Source organism: Cucurbita moschata, unplaced genomic scaffold (assembly GCF_002738365.1).
Source record: "Cucurbita moschata cultivar Rifu unplaced genomic scaffold, Cmos_1.0 Cmo_Scf00005, whole genome shotgun sequence".
In the NCBI taxonomy this organism is placed as follows: domain Eukaryota; kingdom Viridiplantae; phylum Streptophyta; class Magnoliopsida; order Cucurbitales; family Cucurbitaceae; genus Cucurbita; species Cucurbita moschata.
In genome coordinates this window covers 4,608,351-4,626,205 of record NW_019268521.1, presented here as the reverse complement: position 1 = coordinate 4,626,205, position 17,855 = coordinate 4,608,351, and the positions used below count along the sequence as shown (strand labels likewise).

Here is a 17,855-nt window from a genome sequence, read left to right as displayed (position 1 = left end):
TTCGCTACCTGATGCTTCTTCCAAACGTGTAGGAAAAAACAAATCTAAATTTGCAAGATATAAAGAAAATGGCAGATCATCAAAATTTTGTGGTGTCAAGAGAATACAAGCACAAAAAATCCCAAGATTACAACACACTTCAGCTGCACAGCAGACTGTTCTTTCTATCATGAGCGTTTTAAATTAATTTAAAAAGATGTAATGTAAGGCTACTAAAATACCTCACTCTAGTGTGGTACATTCTTTGGCAGGTTTCGGATTACGTTGTTCTTCAATCCGATCTTAGTACGCATAGCTTCCAACCCGGTTCGATTCATTTCTTTCATCACCTTCATCCTGATCATCGTTTCTCTTGACTGGACAGTCGCTAATCCCATGCTCCTGTACCTGCAACTCAAAATGACGATCTCTCGTCAATATTTTGTTCGCCCATTAACTTCCTTGATTCAGTTAAAATAACGTATTGTTTCGAGCTCTTCGAGCTCCTCGATGATTGAGTAAGTTTTTTTTTTCACTTCACCCACCATTATTGAGACAAGGGAAGACCTCTTTTTAAGGGTGTCAAGTAGTTATTTTCTAAGGATTTTTGTAATTGCCCTCGGTGATTTTCTTTTCATAGCCTCATTTGAAATCCTTCAGTTGGCTTTAAAACAAATATAATTTATAATAGCTACAGGCCCTCATGGTAAAAGAGCAGAACATACCTTGCTGCCAATACAGCAGTTAAGAGCGCATCATTTGCAGGAGACGGTCGAGGCTTTTGACGATAATAACGTAGAAATTGTCTAGAACCAAGTGTTTTGGTCGATTGTCGATCGTTAGTTCTTTGAACTAAGATGAGCTCAGCTCCACCACTACCAAGTTCTACAGAATTGTCCCCAGCCCCTGATTGTACCAGCTGGTTGCTTCCATCCACATAACTATATGCAAACCATAGAAAATGAAAAGCAACAACTCAGAAATCATGTTTTATTTAGAGCTATATAAGAAGTGCAAATTCAAGAAATAGAAGGTTAAGCAGCACCTGCTACTGTAATCATAAAATTCCTCCAATTCTACTTCTTCGTTCTCGTCTCCATCGCCATAATGCACTTTGCAATGGCTTTTTGCTTCCATGTGCTTCCTAACAGCTTCCAAGCAGCTAAAAGGAAGACGATTATCATTGCAGTACAGACACCTGAAATCCCTCATCACCTGGAAAAATGCAAAATAGTACATCAACTTCTGGCTTTATTGAGCAAAAAATAACCAAGGAAAAAGGTAACTCAATTCGACACCTTCAGACCGAGGTATGTAAGGAAGCCTTTTGGATCCTTCAAATATTCAACATCAGGAATAAAGAATCCATGTTGCTTATGCATGTGGACCATGCAATTATCAACGGTGTCGTGCTTTAGATCACACATGAAGCAGCATGATGGATCGAAGTCCACTTCAATGGCATCAATATCATCGTCCTCATCCTCACCCTCATCGATCATTTCTTCGTCAGGATTAACTTCTTCCCACTCCTCCTCACTCTCTTCCTCCTCACTCTGTTGGGGTTCCTTATTGGAAATCCGCTGAGGAAGGGGCTTAATTATTGGTTTTTCAACTTCTTGATCATGTGTTCCTTGCGAAACCCGGATAGTGTGACTCCTAGATTTAAGATGTTGGGCATGAGCCTGGGCACTCCTATAAGCTTTGCTACAAAGACCACAAGAGTATAGCATCGAGGTCTCTCTTGATTTGGCATTCTCTTGTGCAGCAGCAGCAGATTGTCTAGCTAAAAATAATGCCTCTGTCACCCCAGGAACATTAGCTACCTGATTTATTCACCAGATAAATGATATAAGGAAGGGTAAATTTTCAAAGAAATGCGATACATCCTGTCCATTCCAAAACACTGAAATACTACAGAAACATCAATTATCAACAAAACCGTTATCCCTTGGAACGCCTATGGCCTTATAAGTATCTACAACAACATGAAATCTAATGAATGTTACTGCTTATCCACCAAGGTGACAAATTAGAGTCCCAAAAAACTTCGGGTATCTATTGGATATATTGGAAGTCTGGAAAGCATATTATGCTCCATATGAACAAGTTCATACTATGGCAAATAGCAAAGGATAATTAACCCCTTGAATGCAGGCCATGTTCTTTCCCTATTGACCATTGTAGAGCTAGTAAATACGTAGAGAATATCAAGCTTCCAGAATATGCACCTCATAACCCCTACAAACGCTTAAACCCGTTTAAGACCAATTCCCTAGAACTGATTAAGACAGCAGCTAGAGGCACTAGAATTTGAAGACTAACCATATCACAACACGAATAATGCTTTAGAACAATCACTTGAGCAGAACTTATTATAAAAAAAAATTAAAAACGCGTAATTATCGGCATTTCTGTATATTCATACCAAGATATCAAACATTCACATCAAGATTTTTAACAAAGAAGACAAATACTGACGTCCGATTCAGAAGAATCAGGCAACGATGCGTCGGAAGCCAATAACAACACCCGAACAGAAAGGAACATGAAATCAGCAACAAAAGAAAAAAACGATTCTATCTCAAGAACAAAAGACATAAACCCCCTGCGCCACCAGAAAGCCAAACCGATTGCGCTCAATTATCGGCATAACACAAGTCTTACAGATAGAGAGAGAAAGAGGACCTTGCGCTTAAGATTGTATCGATGCCATTCGGACTTGTAGTGAAGCTTTTGCTCCTCGGCGTCTAGAAATTCTTTGTTACAAGCATTACATGTTAATCCCGTCATCTTTTCTCTTCCCAATCTCTGACGCTAACTCCTCTCTGCAGTTCTGATTCGAACTTCAATCACCCGATTCTGAGAAACGAAGCAACCGATGAAGAGAGGGAGAAAAATCAAAGAGAAGTAATATGGCGCCGACTGCCGACGGCTCGCGACTCTAAACAGACGAATGCTCTAGCGTGACCAATTAGCAATTTTAGGCCATCATTTTGGGCCTTTATTGGGCCGTAGATTGTGCTAATGGGCCTTCTTTCAGAACATTGCAGTCCTGATTGGGCCGTAATTTAACTCACTTTTATATATATATATATATATGTATTATTTTTATTTTTACTATTTTTAAATTTTGGAGTATATAGCTAAAATTAAACTATACCTTGTCTCCTCTAATTAAATTATATATGACTTTTATCATTTAAACTATTATTTATATTAATTATTTTAATCATTCGACCATGTAAATTGGTATCTCCTTTTCTTTTCTTGGTTCGTTAAGGTAAGTTTTTGACTTCTCGAGGTCTCATTTAAACACGGTTCAATATAATACGATTCAAATAATCACGAACTCTCACAGGAAACTCTTAGCCAAGAATTGTTATATCGAATTAACACTTGCAAATTTATAATATCCAACTCATACGCTATATCTGTCAGATATTTTCAGCTTAAAAAAATGATTTATTAATAAAAGCTGTTTGAGCATGTATACTTTAAATTTTAGTTCAATTTAGTTATTTGATAATTTATATTTTGATCCACATACTTTTAATTTTATTCATTTTAGTCTATATATGTTTGAAAATTTCTATTTTGTTCCTTATACTTTAAAAAAATAGCTATAAATGCATATTTAGGGGTTTCGACTGTAAATAAAATTTAATAATAATTACATTTCCAGCCCCTAAGTTTTGAAAAATACGTTCATGTACCCATGAGATTTAAGAAGAAGACATTTTAGTCCCTGCAATTTTGAAGGTACCTTCCCGGAAACTCTTTTCCCGAAGAATTGTTGAATGGCGGCGTCCGATCTTTCGGTGGCAGTGGAAAAATCCACCGGAGAATAATCCACGCGTTCCAAGTTCTTCAATCTGTGAGAATTAGTCCAAGCTGTGTGTGTACTTATTTCTTCTAGTATCTGTTCTCTCGCCGTAAAGTCGATCTCAAAAATTCTCCCTCCATGGCTTCAATGGCGGCGTGGTTGATCGGAATAATAATCGTACTCTGCCAGTAAGTACTCTGCAATAATCTCTTCATCTTTTTCACTTCGATTTTTCGATCTTACTGGAAAGCTTGATGAAACAATGTTTTAGCTAATTAGGTTTTATGGATTTGTTTGATGTATCTCAGAGTCTCCACGCCATCGGCGCAGGGCGGCGGTGGCGGAAATCCAATGTCCATCGTAATCGCTTTCTGTGAGTACTCTGTAATCGTCGTTTTTATTGCCGGAATATTGATGTACTCCTGAGATTGAAAGCCGAGGTTAATTGTTTGGCCTGCAGCGGTGGTTGGCTCTGTGGTTGGATTGCTCATTCTCGTGGCGATTGGCATATTCTCTTACAAATTTGCCAAGAAAGTTGTAAGAGAATGGAGAAACACATCGATTCCACCGCCGGATCTGGAATCGGCGCCGGTAGAGATTTTGGAAAAAGATGCATCGGAAATGGATAGATTCCTCCGAGAAATCGCCGACGAATATCCGATTAGATTCACCGCTCAGCAACTCAACGTCTTCACGAACAACTACGCAACGCGCCTAGGATCCGGCGGCTTCGGCGATGTTTACAAAGGTCAGTTCCCAAACGGATTGAAGATCGCAGTGAAGATTCTCAAGAGAAACTCCGACAAAAAAGCTGAAAATCAATTCATGGCGGAAATCGGAACAATCGGCAGAACGCGGCATCGAAATCTTCTCAGGATGTACGGATTCTGTTACGACGAATTCATGAGCGCGCTGGTTTTGGAGTACATGGAGAACGGATCGCTCGACAGATTCTTGTACGGAAAAACCAGGAACGAAATCGTTTGGGAGAAATTGCAGGAAATCGCGATCGGAACCGCTAGAGGAATCGCGTATTTACATGAAGAATGCCATAGAAGAATCATCCATTACGATATCAAACCTGCGAACATTCTATTAGATGCGGATTTCTCACCGAAGATCGGCGATTTCGGACTTGCGAATCTCTGCAACAAAGACAACACACACGTATCTCTCACAGAATATCGAGGAACTCCGGGATTTTCGGCACCGGAGCTCCTGAGATTCAATTTTCCGGTGACTTTCAAGTGCGATGTATACAGTTTTGGAATGGTGCTGTTTGAGATGATTGGAAGGAGGAAGAACGCCGAAGTCAGTCCGTCCGGGAGCATCGATTGGTTTCCGATTCAGGTATGGGAGCAGTTCGACAAGGGCGAATTAGTGAATATGAGCGGTGAATGTAATGTTGAAGAGGATGGAGAGAGGAAAATGGCGATTGAGAGAATGTGTATGGTGGCTCTCTGGTGCGTACAGGACACGCCGGAGGATCGACCTCCAATGTCGGCGGTGGTAAAGATGTTGGAAGGGAGCGCTGAAATAACACCGCCGCCGAAGCCGTTTCAATATATGTATCCGATTTCCACAGATACAAGCGCCGTCACCGCCGTCACCACCGTCACCACCGTCACCACCGTCACCGTCGCCATGGATTCCGAGCAAATGAGCTCTGGTTCGACTCCGAGTCCGATTTGGTACAAGGGCTCTGTCCCTATTTTGAGAACTTAAAAAAAAAGATTATCATTAGTTTATTAAAAAGTAAATAAAATTTTGCAAAAAAAACCCTAAATTTTAGAATTTATTGCAATTAGTCCCCGAAGAGATGACAAATTACATTAACTGCCCTAAACAAATTATTTAATTACAACTCTTTATCGCGAAATTTAAATTATTTAAAATTATTATCTATAAACATTTTAATATTATTTTACAAATTTGATGATTATTTTAAAAAATGTGGTATTAACGTAAATATATTTTTTAATTTGTGTTTTTTTAAGATTTTAAAATTTTTTAAAGGTATTAAATTTTTTTTTCTTTTAATAATACTCAAGGGTATTATTGAAATTTAGTATTATTTTTTAAACAAATTTAAATATTTAAATATATTTTTGAAATCAACCATTTCCATTAAAACTATAATAATAAAAATATTTTTAAATATTAATTTAACCTAAAATTTATTATTCACTCCCTCATTTAGAAATTACTGTAAATACGTCGAACGTTAAGCCCCCTTTTGCAAATATTACCAAGTTACCATTCACGGCGACGCAGAGAAACAAAAAAAAAAAAAAAAAAAATGGAAGGCGGTTGAATGTTTGAAAAAATTCACTGACCAAAATATAATTGACTATATAGCCCCTTCGTGTAGCACAAGATCGTAATTTAACAAAGGTTATTATTGTCAAATTACAATTACTCTCCCGGGTTTGGCCATTTCTCCCTCCATAACTGGAAAAGTCCCATTCTCGCCTGAGCGAGCAAGGTATTCCTCACTGTGAACTTCCATGGCGTCTTTTCGTGGATATAGCGAGGCAGCAGGGTCAAGATCCGGCGGGAAAATTGTTCGAGCTAGGCGAGCTGGAACTAGAAAGACTCCTTATGAGCGTCCGGGGCTTTCGAATTTGGGCTCTGGAGAAAACCCTAGTTGGATCTCCAAGTTCATTTTATCGCCTACTCGTACCGTTGCTTCCAGCGCCGGAAAGTTGCTATCCTCCGCCTTCGTTTCCGACTCCTCGTCCTCCTCTTCGGACAGTGATTCAGGTTGGCTTAATTTAAACCGAATTTTGGTGTATGTTTTTTCGAACTATGCTGATGGATTAGTTGTCATATTTAGGGTTAGGAGTGGCTGATGTGTTTATTGTTGTTTGATGTGCTTCGAACTGTAAGCTCATTGTAAGGAAATGGAAAGTAAAAGGGGTATTGAACCTAGTTTGATCTATTTTAGAACAAGAAACAGCATTTTCATTGTTTTTGAGACAAGTTACAATCAAGGATCTAGATTCTCTTCTGGGAGCTTATTTGAATACACCACAATTAGAACCAGCTACGAAAAAGTATAATTAGAAAATGCCTTGGGAAATCTTTTGATGACTGAAGAGCAATAAAATTTTCTAGTGCCCTGGCATTTGTAAGAGTTAGTGCGATTCAATTAGGGTTTCCTTCAGGGCCTAAATTTGAAAGTCCAAGACGATCTTAAGGAGTCCTTAACTCCTAGTTTGCTTGGCTCGAACCATTTTTCCATTGGTTTGATTGGAGAATGCTACATTTTTGTCTTGAAAATAAGGTCGATATTAGAGCCTTGATCAATATTGTTGTTGGTATTCCAAAAGTACCTTTTCGGAGTCTTGGAGAGGAAGATGCATCGTGGGTTGACCTATATGAAGATATTTATACTTCTTTCCACATGCGGAAATATGAAATTCAAACTCATGTGACAAACCACGAACCTAAAAGAATCACTAACGACCGATAGCTGCAGAAGTAGGGATAATGGCACTAGATATAATATTGTTTCCGTGAAGTAGAGATCCAGAAACAGGTTCACGAATACCATCAATATCTACTGGAGGAGCAAGGCAATAATAAATACAAAAGTCAACCCAACCGGCGATTTCCGATACGTCTTTCTTCATTTTTCAAGCAAGCCATGGCATTTAGGCATGTAGGAGCAAACAACGGTGAAGCTGCATACTCAAGATGCTCAGGCATGACCTTTTCAATTTGGTGTTGATCACTGAGGCCATCTCAAATCACTTGACATTAAATATATACTCGACGGCCATCTTCCTAAAAGATAATTATATCATCATTGACTTATAAGTGGATTGTACGAACCCTTTTATCACTGACTCAAAAACCTTCCAATTATTCTGTTTCATTCTTTGAATGATCATGCTACCAAGAACGGCTCTTACAATGACAAATAGGAAGGGAGGAATTTGGTTCCCTTATCTTAAGCTCCTTGCTGCCACCACTACTTCTTCAGTGATATCATTTATCATAGACATATTTCTGCTCAGGACGTTCAGGAAATATGTGATTCATTTGCAATTGAAACTTGGGCTAAATTGATGACTAATCATACATCTTTTAAGATGTATATTACATTCATATGGGCCCTTGCACATTTTTCATTTTCTTTTTACATTTATTTATGACATAGTTCTATGAATAGGAGTTGTATTGTGTTATTATTCATTTGAGTGGCAAGGTCTCAGCTTTTTAGTTTTGCTTATATGGCTCTTTTAAAGATTTATTATATCTTATTTTAACAGGGGATGATGTTGAAGATGATGTTCATGATGAAAATCGAGCTGAAGCAGTGAAGAAGGTAAAAAATATAGACGTTAAATCATAAACTTGCATAGGTGTTTGTCTCACTATTGACCAATATAACAAATATCTCAATATTTTTCTAGCAGACCCTGCTATCGAATTTGATACGTGATTTGAGTGTTGCAGTATTATGTTCTTTTAACACTTTTTTATGTTGGAAGAAAGAATTTTCATGATTAAGTGATGCAACATTATACTAGAGCTTATGGTTTGAGTGTCAGCTAGTGCTATGTGGGTATACAACTTAACAAAATATATGAATGGGAAATCGATTCTTAAGTCAACACGATAGCAATATGAATAAAGTATATGTGAAAAAATAGAAGTGTAAGACAAAGGATTATTTGGTATTTTATTTATAGACTTCAGCATTGTGTCTGATTGACATTTTTATGTTGGAAGAATGGGACATTGGCGATGGACAATTTATTAAGAAAGGACTTCCCACCAGAGAAGAAAGATAGCAAACATATAATTGAACAGCTACTGATGCAGGAGACCTTCTCTAGGTACGATAATAATTTTTCCGAGGAGTTCTGTATGAACTTGTTCATTGTTTCATGCCATAGTTCTATCCATTTTTTCACTATCATCAAGCCGTACTGTTGGTTCGACATAGATATTGCTCTCGACATTTCTTATGTAATTGTCTATCAATATCTGAAAAAAACAATCTCCATTTTGTTTTTGTGATCAACAATGCTGAAATAAGTTATGTGCCCGTTCCTATGGCCATTCCTTTAATCCTTCTGGCTCTTGGGAAAATATAGTCCTATATGTTCGGTGATGATGGTCTCGTTGTTAAATAGTTTAGTTCATGCTTGACAAATGACATTAAAATGAGCTTGGTTTTTTCAACTACCACTTGATGATCCACTTCGATTATTTGTTACTTGTGCCTTTTGGATCATATCATTCTCACTTTCATTCAAGCAGGGTGGAGCGTGACAAGTTATTTCAGATAATTGAATCAAGGGTTGTAGAATGTCAAACCATCAAAGGTGAGGCTGCAGAGAGGGTGACTGAGATATCAAACAGAGCCGTTGATAGTGGTACTTATCTTCCAATCTCCTTTGAACCAGAATTAACTTTATACAAATAATGAGTTGTGTCAACATTTAGAAAAACAAAAATGTTAGGGAGTATATTTTCCTAATGAGAAATTTAAACTTATTTACCAGACTAAGATGTGTAAAAATAAATACAGATGATGGCAGGCCTGCAATCTGCAGCACAGCAATTCTCGAGGCAAAAAAATGGTTGAACGAAAAACGATTAGGACTGGGGTCTACTTCGACGTTGAAATTGGATCACGGGCCATGCACCTTGAATTCCACGAATTTGCCAGTGGTTGGTGATTCTTTCTCTTGTTGTTCTTGAATGTGGCATATTTCTTTCTAGTTGTTACTCAATGTCTTTTCAATGGTTTCTTACATTCGATTTGCTTTTGGCTAATCGAGCTAAATTTCAGCCGATTTCTTCAATCAATTGAAAATTATATTAGACTGATATGAAAGTCAATAGAACAAGTGAAAGAAAACATAATAGTGTCCTTGTGGTTGGAATATCAAAATTTTCCTAGGAACGACTTGCTTCTAAAGTATGAATGAGGGTAGAGAGAATAAATTTTTTAATTACACTTTGTTCTCGATCCGATCACATTGCACGTTTTTATTAACTTGTGTATAATAGTTATTCTACTAGTCATTTTTTTGTGGGATCATATAATTTATTTAGTACTTGATGTAAACTGGATATTTTTTTTTATGTAACTACAGGTTAATGATGAAGACATGGGTTCACCTGTAGATGTAGCCAAATCATATATGCGAGCACGTCCTCCATGGGCATCTCCCTCCACGAATAATTTTGACTTCAAGTCTCCTTCACCATTAGGGTTACAACTTTTCAAAGAAGAAACATCATATTTAATTAGTGGAAATCCACTCTCTTCGTCTAAGGTACCATTTTATCTATTAAACTACACTCACTATGCTTCTCCAGAACATTTCTCTATGCTACAACTTTTTAGTATGGTTGTCATTTCGAGTCACTACCAGTTGAAAGTTCAATTGATAAATACTTTTTCAAGTTTCTCGAAATCGTGTAGTAAATATAGTACCTAGAGGACTGACCAACATTGGCTGGTAGTATAATTTGTGTATGCTTGTAAGAACATGATCATGTATTTTTCTACAACACAACCCGTCATTTTGTTTGTCGATATTGGAGTGCAGGTGAAAAGGGAATCTCCTGCCAGTGGATCATGGAAAATCCAGGAGGAAATACGACGCATACGTTTAAAAGCAACTGAGGAACTGCTAAGAACTCCATCTGCCAAGCTTGATTGGTCTTCATTTGCCTCAGACCACAAAAGTAATTCGAGTTCTGCACGTTCTGACTACCCAAAAATTGCTAGTGGAGATAAAATGCAGCATGCTGTAAAGTCGATAGATAAATCAACGAATCGGTCGCCCGACAATACTGTCATTCATAACTTATTAGGTATGCATTTCTATGAGTCCAACAATGTACTTACATTTGTAAAAGATAATGAAAAATGTCTTAATTCTCTATCTGTAATTTGGAATTCCATAAACATCGTGAACCTTATTCGCACCCTCACAGAGTCAAAGACCACTCGAGATGTGTCGGAAAACAAAACTTGCCTACTTGATACAACCAGCATTGTTCTGCAACAGGATAAGGTAACAGACTCCCTGAAGGGCCTTGTTGGGTCTCCAACACTGAACGTATATTCTAGGAGGTGCAAAATGGAAAAATTGCATATCTGACAGTTAAATTTTGTATTTGGTATATATGAGGGGTGACGTGAGTTTGAGTGTAGGGAAGGAAGTGACCCGTCCTCTTAAATTGCCCGGGTGTTTTGTCGGGTGTTCTTCACCCCTTTTCGATATCGATATACACATAAGACTAGATATCTATCAGACTTTTGCAAATGAACTTAGTGTCTGTTCTATGAAAATTTTGGTATCACCTCATCTCTTAGTGGAGTGGTCTCGATCCCACTAGATATTTGATACAGTTCAATTGTTTCCTTCGCTTGCAGGATTTGGAAACCGATCCTCCCGCCGAGAGGAAAGGTACGTGATAAATTTATCGAAATGTTTTACATTCTTCGTTTTTCTGACAGTTGTAGGATTAGGCAGTAGTTGTACTGGATTTATCAGAGTGCTAACAAGCTGGTTTACATGATTGTCAAACTATAATGTTTATTGTTTTCCCGTTGGTAAGAGAGAAAAAAATTATAACGAAAACTGAAAAAATGAACCTTTGATCAGCTCCTACTGCAGAATATGCTTCACTAACAACAATTAGGTGGTGAACTATATTTGTTTTTCTGTGCAGCATCAAGTTCAAGTTTAAATGAGAGAGAACGCTTTGCGTTGCACGAAGTTGCAGGGCTGCCCAATGGTTCTCCTTTGGTACCTAGGTATCCGGGCATCTCGTCTCTCCCGACGTCTCTATCCAAGTAAATATTGTGCAATAGCTGAGTTTCTTTTCTTGCGTTGCAGTTCTTCTCAGGAGCTTGTTGTAGAACAGAACCATATCGACAATGTAGTGGAAGAAAACAATTCATCAGGTTCCGACGTCGTGATGAAAGGGTCGTCTGTAGAGATACAATGCAAACTATTAAGTGAAGTGTCCATGGAGGTCCCAGACGTGAACGACAACGATAGCGATAAAGCTCTATCGGGTGGAAGTGATGTCGGTGAAGTTGTATCAGAAGGCAATGAGAACTGTAAAATCTCCTCTAGCAAGGAAAAAACTGGTGCTGGTAATGTTAATACAGTAGAGAAGCCGAGTTCACAGAGCAGCGTAGCAGCAGGGAAGACGGGTGGCAGAACGACGCATCAGCGACGAGGAAGACGAAGAAACTGACGTGGGAGGAAACGAGAGTGTAGTTTGTGTTGAATTTTTGTGTGGAACCAAACATTGAACATAAAACTTTTGACCATAGCTAAAAAGCAAGGTTGTTGTATCATTAGTAGTTTGATTAGTTGTTGGATTTTGTATAGAGCTAGATCATAGAATCAGCTTGAATAAGCCACACCGAAGATGCTTTGTGTATCAAAGTTATGGGAAAATTATTTGAGGAATGGCTAAAATCTAGGCTTTTCGTTCATGGGTATATCATTTATGACTCGCGGTATCGATTTAGACAGTTCGTTAGAATTTTATTTTAAGATCATTAAAAGTAGAAACCTCTAAACTTCTTACTAACAGATGCGTTTATTTATGACTCGCGGTATCGATTTAGACAGTTCGTTAGAATTTTATTTTAAGATCATTAAAAGTAGAAACCTCTAACCCTCTTACTAACATATGCGTTTTAAAACCTCGAGGAGAAGCCCGAAAGGGAAAGCATCAATATGATAATATCTGTTAGCGGTGGGTTTGAGCTATTACAAATGGTATCAAAACTAAATACTGAGCAGTGTGCCAGTGAGGACGCTGAGCCTCGAAGTAAATAGATACCAGGCAGTGTGCCAGCCGAGGATATGAAGTTAAAACAGTAAAAATGCATTAACCTAAAATAAAAATTTCAAATCAATGACACAAAAAATAAAGTGTTGATCGATAAAAGATCGGACGACTATTAAACCAGCTGGTTTGGTACGGTCCCCAACCACCAAATGAAATTAAAAGTAAACCAATAACTAACAAAACTAATTAAAATCCAATCAATCAACTACCTTCCTTGCTCTTACGTAAAAAACAGTGTGAGAAAATAAACTATAAATGAGAAATAAAGAAATTAACTACCAAAATGGGACAGTTTTCTTTTGTCCCTTTTGCAGCTCGGCAGTTATTACGGTTGGGAAGAGTGATTAATTAATAAAAGATAGATCCATTGAATACATGTGATAAATTTAAATCATTATAATAATAATAATTATTATTATTATTTTGGTTATAATGATATTGCATCTCAAACAATCCTAACTTCAAAATTAATAAAAAAAATAAAAAAAAAATTATTACGTGATGTGTGGCGTTTCGGTCCATAATATATATTTTTGAACCAATTACAATATGCTTAAATTAGATCATAATATAAAATGATTAAATAACGTTCCTCAAAATGTTCCTTAAAATTAGTAAAAATTTTATTAAAACGTCCGATGAAAATTGAAACTTGAAATAGTGTGGGGATGAACTAAAAACGTTGTGACAAATATTTTTTCTTTTAAGTCACCATCACATCGATTTAGATCCTAATTTTGGTTCCACGTCTTTCAACCATTTCTACTTCAAAATTAGTCTCAAAATGTTAATCTCAAAATTTTATTTTAAAATTTTAATTTCGATATCCAAAAAAATCTATATGTAAAAAAAAAAATCATCCCTATTATATATGAAATATATGATTAAAATTGGTTGATTTCTCTTAAAAAAAAATTAAATATCTTAATAAATCATATAAATAATAAGTTATTACGTAAATAAATAAAGAAATTATGCGTTGATAAGATAAGTATACGACAAGCCAATGATATTTCATCAATTTTTCGAATGATCAGCCACATTAGACTATAACAACTCAGACTTTCACGAGTAAAAATGAAAGTGTAATAAATGTTAAAAATAATAAGATTAATTATTGTAAATTTAAAAGTTAGGGAAATTAAATTGTTGGAAGAAATTTGATGAAAATCCAAAAATAAATAAAAATTAGGGTATTTTGTTTAGGAAAATTGAAAAGAAAGAGAGAGAGAGAGAGAGAGGCAAGAGGCGAAGGTAGGAGGGGGGATTGGGACCCAGTGAGTGAAGTTTGGTTTTTCGCTGCAAATCTTTCATAGTTTTTTTCGTTGAGGTCAGAGCTTGTTCATACAATCTCCTTCTAAACCCACAAACAATCCTTCCATTTCCATGATTTTCAGCTTCCTTTCTGCTTCTTCTTCTTCTTGTTCTTGTTCTTCATCATTCATCGGTGTTCTTGTTCTTCAATCTCGTTTTCGAACCCCCAACTTCCGCTTTTTCTCATACACTTTACTGATCTCCATCATTATACTTCCAATTTCCTACTTCCAACTTCCTCACATCCTCAATTGCGCCTAACGGACGAGGGTTTCCTCTATTGCTGCTCTGCTGCAATTCGCGCCTCTTGCGTTCGCCTTCGAGGTAGGTGGTGTTTCTTTTTGTTTTTTCGACCGATCGGGTTTTGGTTTGCTTTTTTCAAATTCAACTTAGGGCTTTGATTTTGCGCCATGATAAATACAAGTTTCTTGCCTTGATTTTTCTCTTGTTTCGCTGTGGGGTTTAGTGACTTTAGCTGCTTTGATCTTTAGGGTTTTGGTTTTGGGAGTATAGATCTGGGTTTGCATTCTACTGCTTGTTGCCTCTGTTGTTGATTGCGGAATCCTTCCGAATTAAATGTTACTCAGTCATTGCTGGAATTATGATTTCAGGCTGCTGTAAACCCGCTCTTTTTTGCTTGGTGCACGTACTATATATATGTTTGTGTATATTTTGTTTTTTACCAAATGGTGCGGCCTTTCAGACTTGATTTGTCCTGAATGACGAGGAAGTATAAATTCTGGGGGATTTTGTATTGGTACAGTACCGCAATTCAGCTTCAATTCGAGTGACAATTCTGGGGTTGGAGCTACAGTTTACGGTGTATGAACCCAACCGGCCTCTGGAGAAATGCAATCTCAGCAAAGCTCCAGAATTGATTTAGCCGACTTGAAAGCTCAGATAGTTAAAAAACTTGGAAATGACAAGTCCAAGCGGTACTTCTTCTACTTGAGCAAATTCTTGGGTCAGAAGCTGAGCAAGGTTGAGTTTGATAAGCTGTGCGTTCGTGTGCTTGGAAGGGAGAATATTCAGCTCCACAATCAATTGATAAGGTCAATTTTGAAGAATGCATGTGTAGCCAAGACCCCACCACTTATAAATGTATCAGGACATGCACAATCTGTGCTACAAGCTTCGAACAATACTCCTTGCAGAGAAGATGCCCCTGAACAAACTGGATCTGCCTTTCCAAATCAGAATCAGGGTATACCAATTTGGACAAATGGGGTTCTGCCAGTGTCCCCACGGAAGGGTAGATCTGTCTTGCGTGGGAAGTTTAGGGATAGGCCGAGTCCACTTGGTCCAAATGGAAAAACAGCATGTCTTTCGTATCAATCAACTGGTACTGAAGATAGGAAAGTTATTACAGAGAATGGTAATGTAACCATGTGTGACTATCAGAGGCCTGTACAGCAACTTCAAGCAGTAGCTGAGCTACCTGAGAATGACATAGATGGATCAGTTCAGCGGCCGTCAGGAAAACCAAGAATACGTCCAACAGAAGCATCCATTCTTGAAGAAGGAGAGGAGGTGGAACAATCAGATCCCTTAAGCTTCCTTAGAGGTCCTCTACTTCCACCTCTTGGTATTCCGTTTTGTTCAGCGAGTGTGGGTGGGGCACGCAAGGCCTTGCCAGTCAGCAGTAGTGGCAGTTGTGTCGATTTTCTGAGGTGTTATGACAGTATTGGATTGTCTGATTCAGAGACAGTGAGAAAACGCATGGAACAAATTGCAACTGCACAAGGGCTTGAAGGTGTTTCTTTGGAATGTCCTAACATCCTGAATAATACTCTTGATGTGTACCTGAAGCAATTGATAAAGTCTTGCCTTGAGCTGGTGAGAACAAGGTCTACATTTGAACATACGGGGCACCCGATCCAGAAGCAACAAAATCAAGGGAAGGTTATAAATGGTATGTGGCCTACTAACCACCTACGTGTACAGAATAGCAACGGGCGATCTGAAGTTTTGGAGGAAAAGAGTTTTGAATGCTCAGTATCATTGCTTGATTTCAAAGTTGCTATGGAGCTCAATCCAAAGCAGCTTGGGGAAGATTGGCCTTTGCTGTTGGAGAAAATTAGTATGCGTGCCTTTGAGGAATAAGCGGTTGCAAAGGTTTTATTTATTCTTCTGCCATCCAAGGCTGGTCTCTGTTCCTTCGGGCTTTTAAACGCACCTGGGATGTCTTCCCGTTCTTCCCTTCTTCCTGGGGTGTACTTGATCGCTCCCATTTGGTTCAGGCTCCAAGCTTTCATGCTAAAATATTGTAACATCATTGCCTGCTGCATCGAGGAAGTTGAATTAACTCGACTAAGAAAGGGGGAGCTTTCAGCCAGAACGCCCGTAAAAGGTTGTTCTGTTGCATTTTTAGCATTCATATTGGCCCCATTTGCCACTACCATGTAACTTAGCTTTTCATGTAACTTATTTTTGAGAGAATCAAAAAAGTTTTGCAGGAATACTGTCATTTAGCTTGGTGAAAGATGAATCACCTGGGTGAGAGCTTCAGGTGCTCTGTATGTATCTTTAGAATCTGAGAATTTATTGGAATTTCAATATCAATAACAAATTAACATCCATTTCAATGCGCTTTGTAGTTTGTTCCTCTGTTCAACTATATGATTATCCATTATATAATCATGTTGCTCTTGTCTTTAATCCCACTTTCACGATGTGAATAGTGCCAGCTGCCCCCTCCAGATAAATGTGAACGTATGTGTGTGAGAAGTTCGTCTCAGGAGCAGCACAGCCTGATTTCAAGATGTTTGCAACGAGATCGATATCCAGCTTGCTACTGAACAAATCAATGTTCTACAGATACTATGCCCAATTGGGTGCAGATAATTCTTACTAAAAGGTAACGTAATGATTGAAGTTTGGAGTAGACAAGGCTCAAGGTCATAATACCATGGAAAGGTATCCTCTCCTTCTAGTTCTTTCCTGCTCAAATAATTTAAACTTCTATGGGCTCTAGTGCGTTGATTGCAAAGCATATTTGCATCTAAAGTACTATTAAGCATTGTACTAATCTGGTCTTGTGATGTCTGCTGTATTATCATCATACTATTGATTTAGTTTTCTTCTGAGAGGTTTGCCCATTTTTTTCTTATGATCTATAGCTTGCTTGTCAGTAAAATATTTTCTTTCATTTTTAGCTGTATTTGTAGCCTGTTATGAAGTATCTTTTGAAGTAACTATTGCTGTGTACAATATGAACTTCAGAGTCTGTAATGTACAAAGGAAGGAATTTATGAAGCAATCAAGGTGAAGTGGCGAAGTGCATGTGTGACATTCTACATTTGTAGAATGGAGAGGGGAACAAAGCATTCCTTATAAGGGTGTGAAAATCTCTCTCTAGTAGACGCGTTTTAAAACCTTGAGGGGAAGCTTAGAAGGGAAAACCCAAAGAGGGTTATATCTGCTAGCGGCAGGATTGAGATGTTACAAATGCTGTCAGAGCCAAACACCAAGCAGTGTGCCAACGAGGGCGTTGGGCTCTCAAGGGAGGTGGATTGTGAGATCCCTCGTTAGTTAGAGAGAGGAACAAAACATTCCTTATAAGGGTGTGGAAGCCTCTCCCTAGCAAACGCGTTTTAAAACCTTTAGGAGAAGCCTAGAAGGGAAAGCCCTAATATCTGCTAGCGGTGAGATTGAGCTATTACAGCATGTTAACATGACACACTATCTTTTCTTCTTACATATCAAGTCACAAGCTTTATTTTGGCTCCCATCTTTTGAGTTTTTTTTTTTTTTTTTTTTTTTTTTTTTTTTTTTTTTTTTTTTTTTTTTTTTTGTGTGGATGTAAGGTTTGTTTTTGAAAAAAAAAATATTCTATTTCTGTCAACACTTCTGAAACTACATTATTTATGTGATGTTGAATAAGAAAAAA

The 17,855-nt window shown here is 37.7% G+C and overlaps 4 protein-coding genes across 10 annotated transcripts; 3 read left to right on the top strand and 1 right to left on the bottom strand.

The window, feature by feature from the left end:
* Positions 1 to 58: 58 nt before the first annotated feature.
* On the bottom strand, positions 59 to 2,932 carry LOC111443606 (cytoplasmic 60S subunit biogenesis factor REI1 homolog 1-like). The gene is made up of 5 exons (XM_023081501.1): positions 2,668 to 2,932; positions 1,278 to 1,805; positions 1,025 to 1,194; positions 705 to 920; positions 59 to 387 (listed from the first exon to the last, which is right to left on the bottom strand). The coding sequence occupies exons 1-5, from the start codon at positions 2,770 to 2,772 to the stop codon at positions 228 to 230; spliced, it is 1,179 nt and encodes a 392-aa protein (XP_022937269.1). The 5' UTR covers positions 2,773 to 2,932; the 3' UTR covers positions 59 to 227.
* Positions 2,933 to 3,740: 808 nt separating this feature from the next.
* On the top strand, positions 3,741 to 5,590 carry LOC111443411 (rust resistance kinase Lr10-like). Its single transcript, XM_023081214.1, has 3 exons — positions 3,741 to 3,993; positions 4,114 to 4,178; positions 4,266 to 5,590. Exons 1-3 carry the CDS (start codon positions 3,944 to 3,946, stop codon positions 5,528 to 5,530), a joined length of 1,380 nt encoding a protein of 459 aa, XP_022936982.1. The 5' UTR covers positions 3,741 to 3,943; the 3' UTR covers positions 5,531 to 5,590.
* A 661-nt stretch (positions 5,591 to 6,251) lies between these two features.
* On the top strand, positions 6,252 to 12,295 carry LOC111443483 (protein KAKU4-like). The gene is made up of 11 exons (XM_023081303.1): positions 6,252 to 6,568; positions 8,083 to 8,138; positions 8,546 to 8,652; positions 9,080 to 9,195; positions 9,351 to 9,493; positions 9,922 to 10,104; positions 10,381 to 10,648; positions 10,772 to 10,851; positions 11,214 to 11,247; positions 11,513 to 11,597; positions 11,680 to 12,295. The coding sequence occupies exons 1-11, from the start codon at positions 6,313 to 6,315 to the stop codon at positions 12,044 to 12,046; spliced, it is 1,695 nt and encodes a 564-aa protein (XP_022937071.1). The 5' UTR covers positions 6,252 to 6,312; the 3' UTR covers positions 12,047 to 12,295.
* A 1,593-nt stretch (positions 12,296 to 13,888) lies between these two features.
* Positions 13,889 to 17,493, top strand: LOC111443621. Of its 7 annotated transcripts, none has more exons than XR_002710530.1 (4): positions 13,889 to 14,290; positions 14,578 to 16,316; positions 16,423 to 16,482; positions 16,648 to 17,493. XR_002710530.1 is itself a non-coding variant. In XM_023081527.1 (2 exons), the coding sequence occupies exon 2, from the start codon at positions 14,816 to 14,818 to the stop codon at positions 16,067 to 16,069; it is 1,254 nt and encodes a 417-aa protein (XP_022937295.1). In that variant the 5' UTR covers positions 13,889 to 14,290; positions 14,730 to 14,815; the 3' UTR covers positions 16,070 to 16,551. The 7 variants fall into 7 exon arrangements, 3 of the variants coding, with proteins under 3 accessions (XP_022937295.1, XP_022937294.1, XP_022937292.1); XR_002710531.1 differs by lacking the exon at positions 16,648 to 17,493 and adding an exon at positions 16,564 to 16,582; XR_002710528.1 differs by lacking the exon at positions 16,648 to 17,493 and adding an exon at positions 16,564 to 16,580 and having other exon boundaries at positions 14,578 to 16,482.
* The last annotated feature ends 362 nt before the right edge of the window (positions 17,494 to 17,855 follow it).

Coding starts and splice junctions, on each gene's coding strand:
- LOC111443606 (XM_023081501.1), bottom strand. CDS start 2,772: ATGACGGGATTAACATGTAATGCTTGTAACAAAGAATTTCTAGACGCC. Junction 1,195..1,277: donor TTACATACCTCGGTCTGAAG/GTGTCGAATTGA, acceptor GCATTTTTCCAG/GTGATGAGGGATTTCAGGTG. Junction 921..1,024: donor TTTTATGATTACAGTAGCAG/GTGCTGCTTAAC, acceptor GTTTGCATATAG/TTATGTGGATGGAAGCAACC.
- LOC111443411 (XM_023081214.1), top strand. CDS start 3,944: ATGGCTTCAATGGCGGCGTGGTTGATCGGAATAATAATCGTACTCTGC. Junction 3,994..4,113: donor ATAATAATCGTACTCTGCCA/GTAAGTACTCTG, acceptor GATGTATCTCAG/AGTCTCCACGCCATCGGCGC. Junction 4,179..4,265: donor GTCCATCGTAATCGCTTTCT/GTGAGTACTCTG, acceptor TTTGGCCTGCAG/CGGTGGTTGGCTCTGTGGTT.
- LOC111443483 (XM_023081303.1), top strand. CDS start 6,313: ATGGCGTCTTTTCGTGGATATAGCGAGGCAGCAGGGTCAAGATCCGGC. Junction 9,494..9,921: donor ATTCCACGAATTTGCCAGTG/GTTGGTGATTCT, acceptor ATGTAACTACAG/GTTAATGATGAAGACATGGG. Junction 11,598..11,679: donor GGTTCTCCTTTGGTACCTAG/GTATCCGGGCAT, acceptor CTTGCGTTGCAG/TTCTTCTCAGGAGCTTGTTG.
- LOC111443621 (XM_023081527.1), top strand. CDS start 14,816: ATGCAATCTCAGCAAAGCTCCAGAATTGATTTAGCCGACTTGAAAGCT.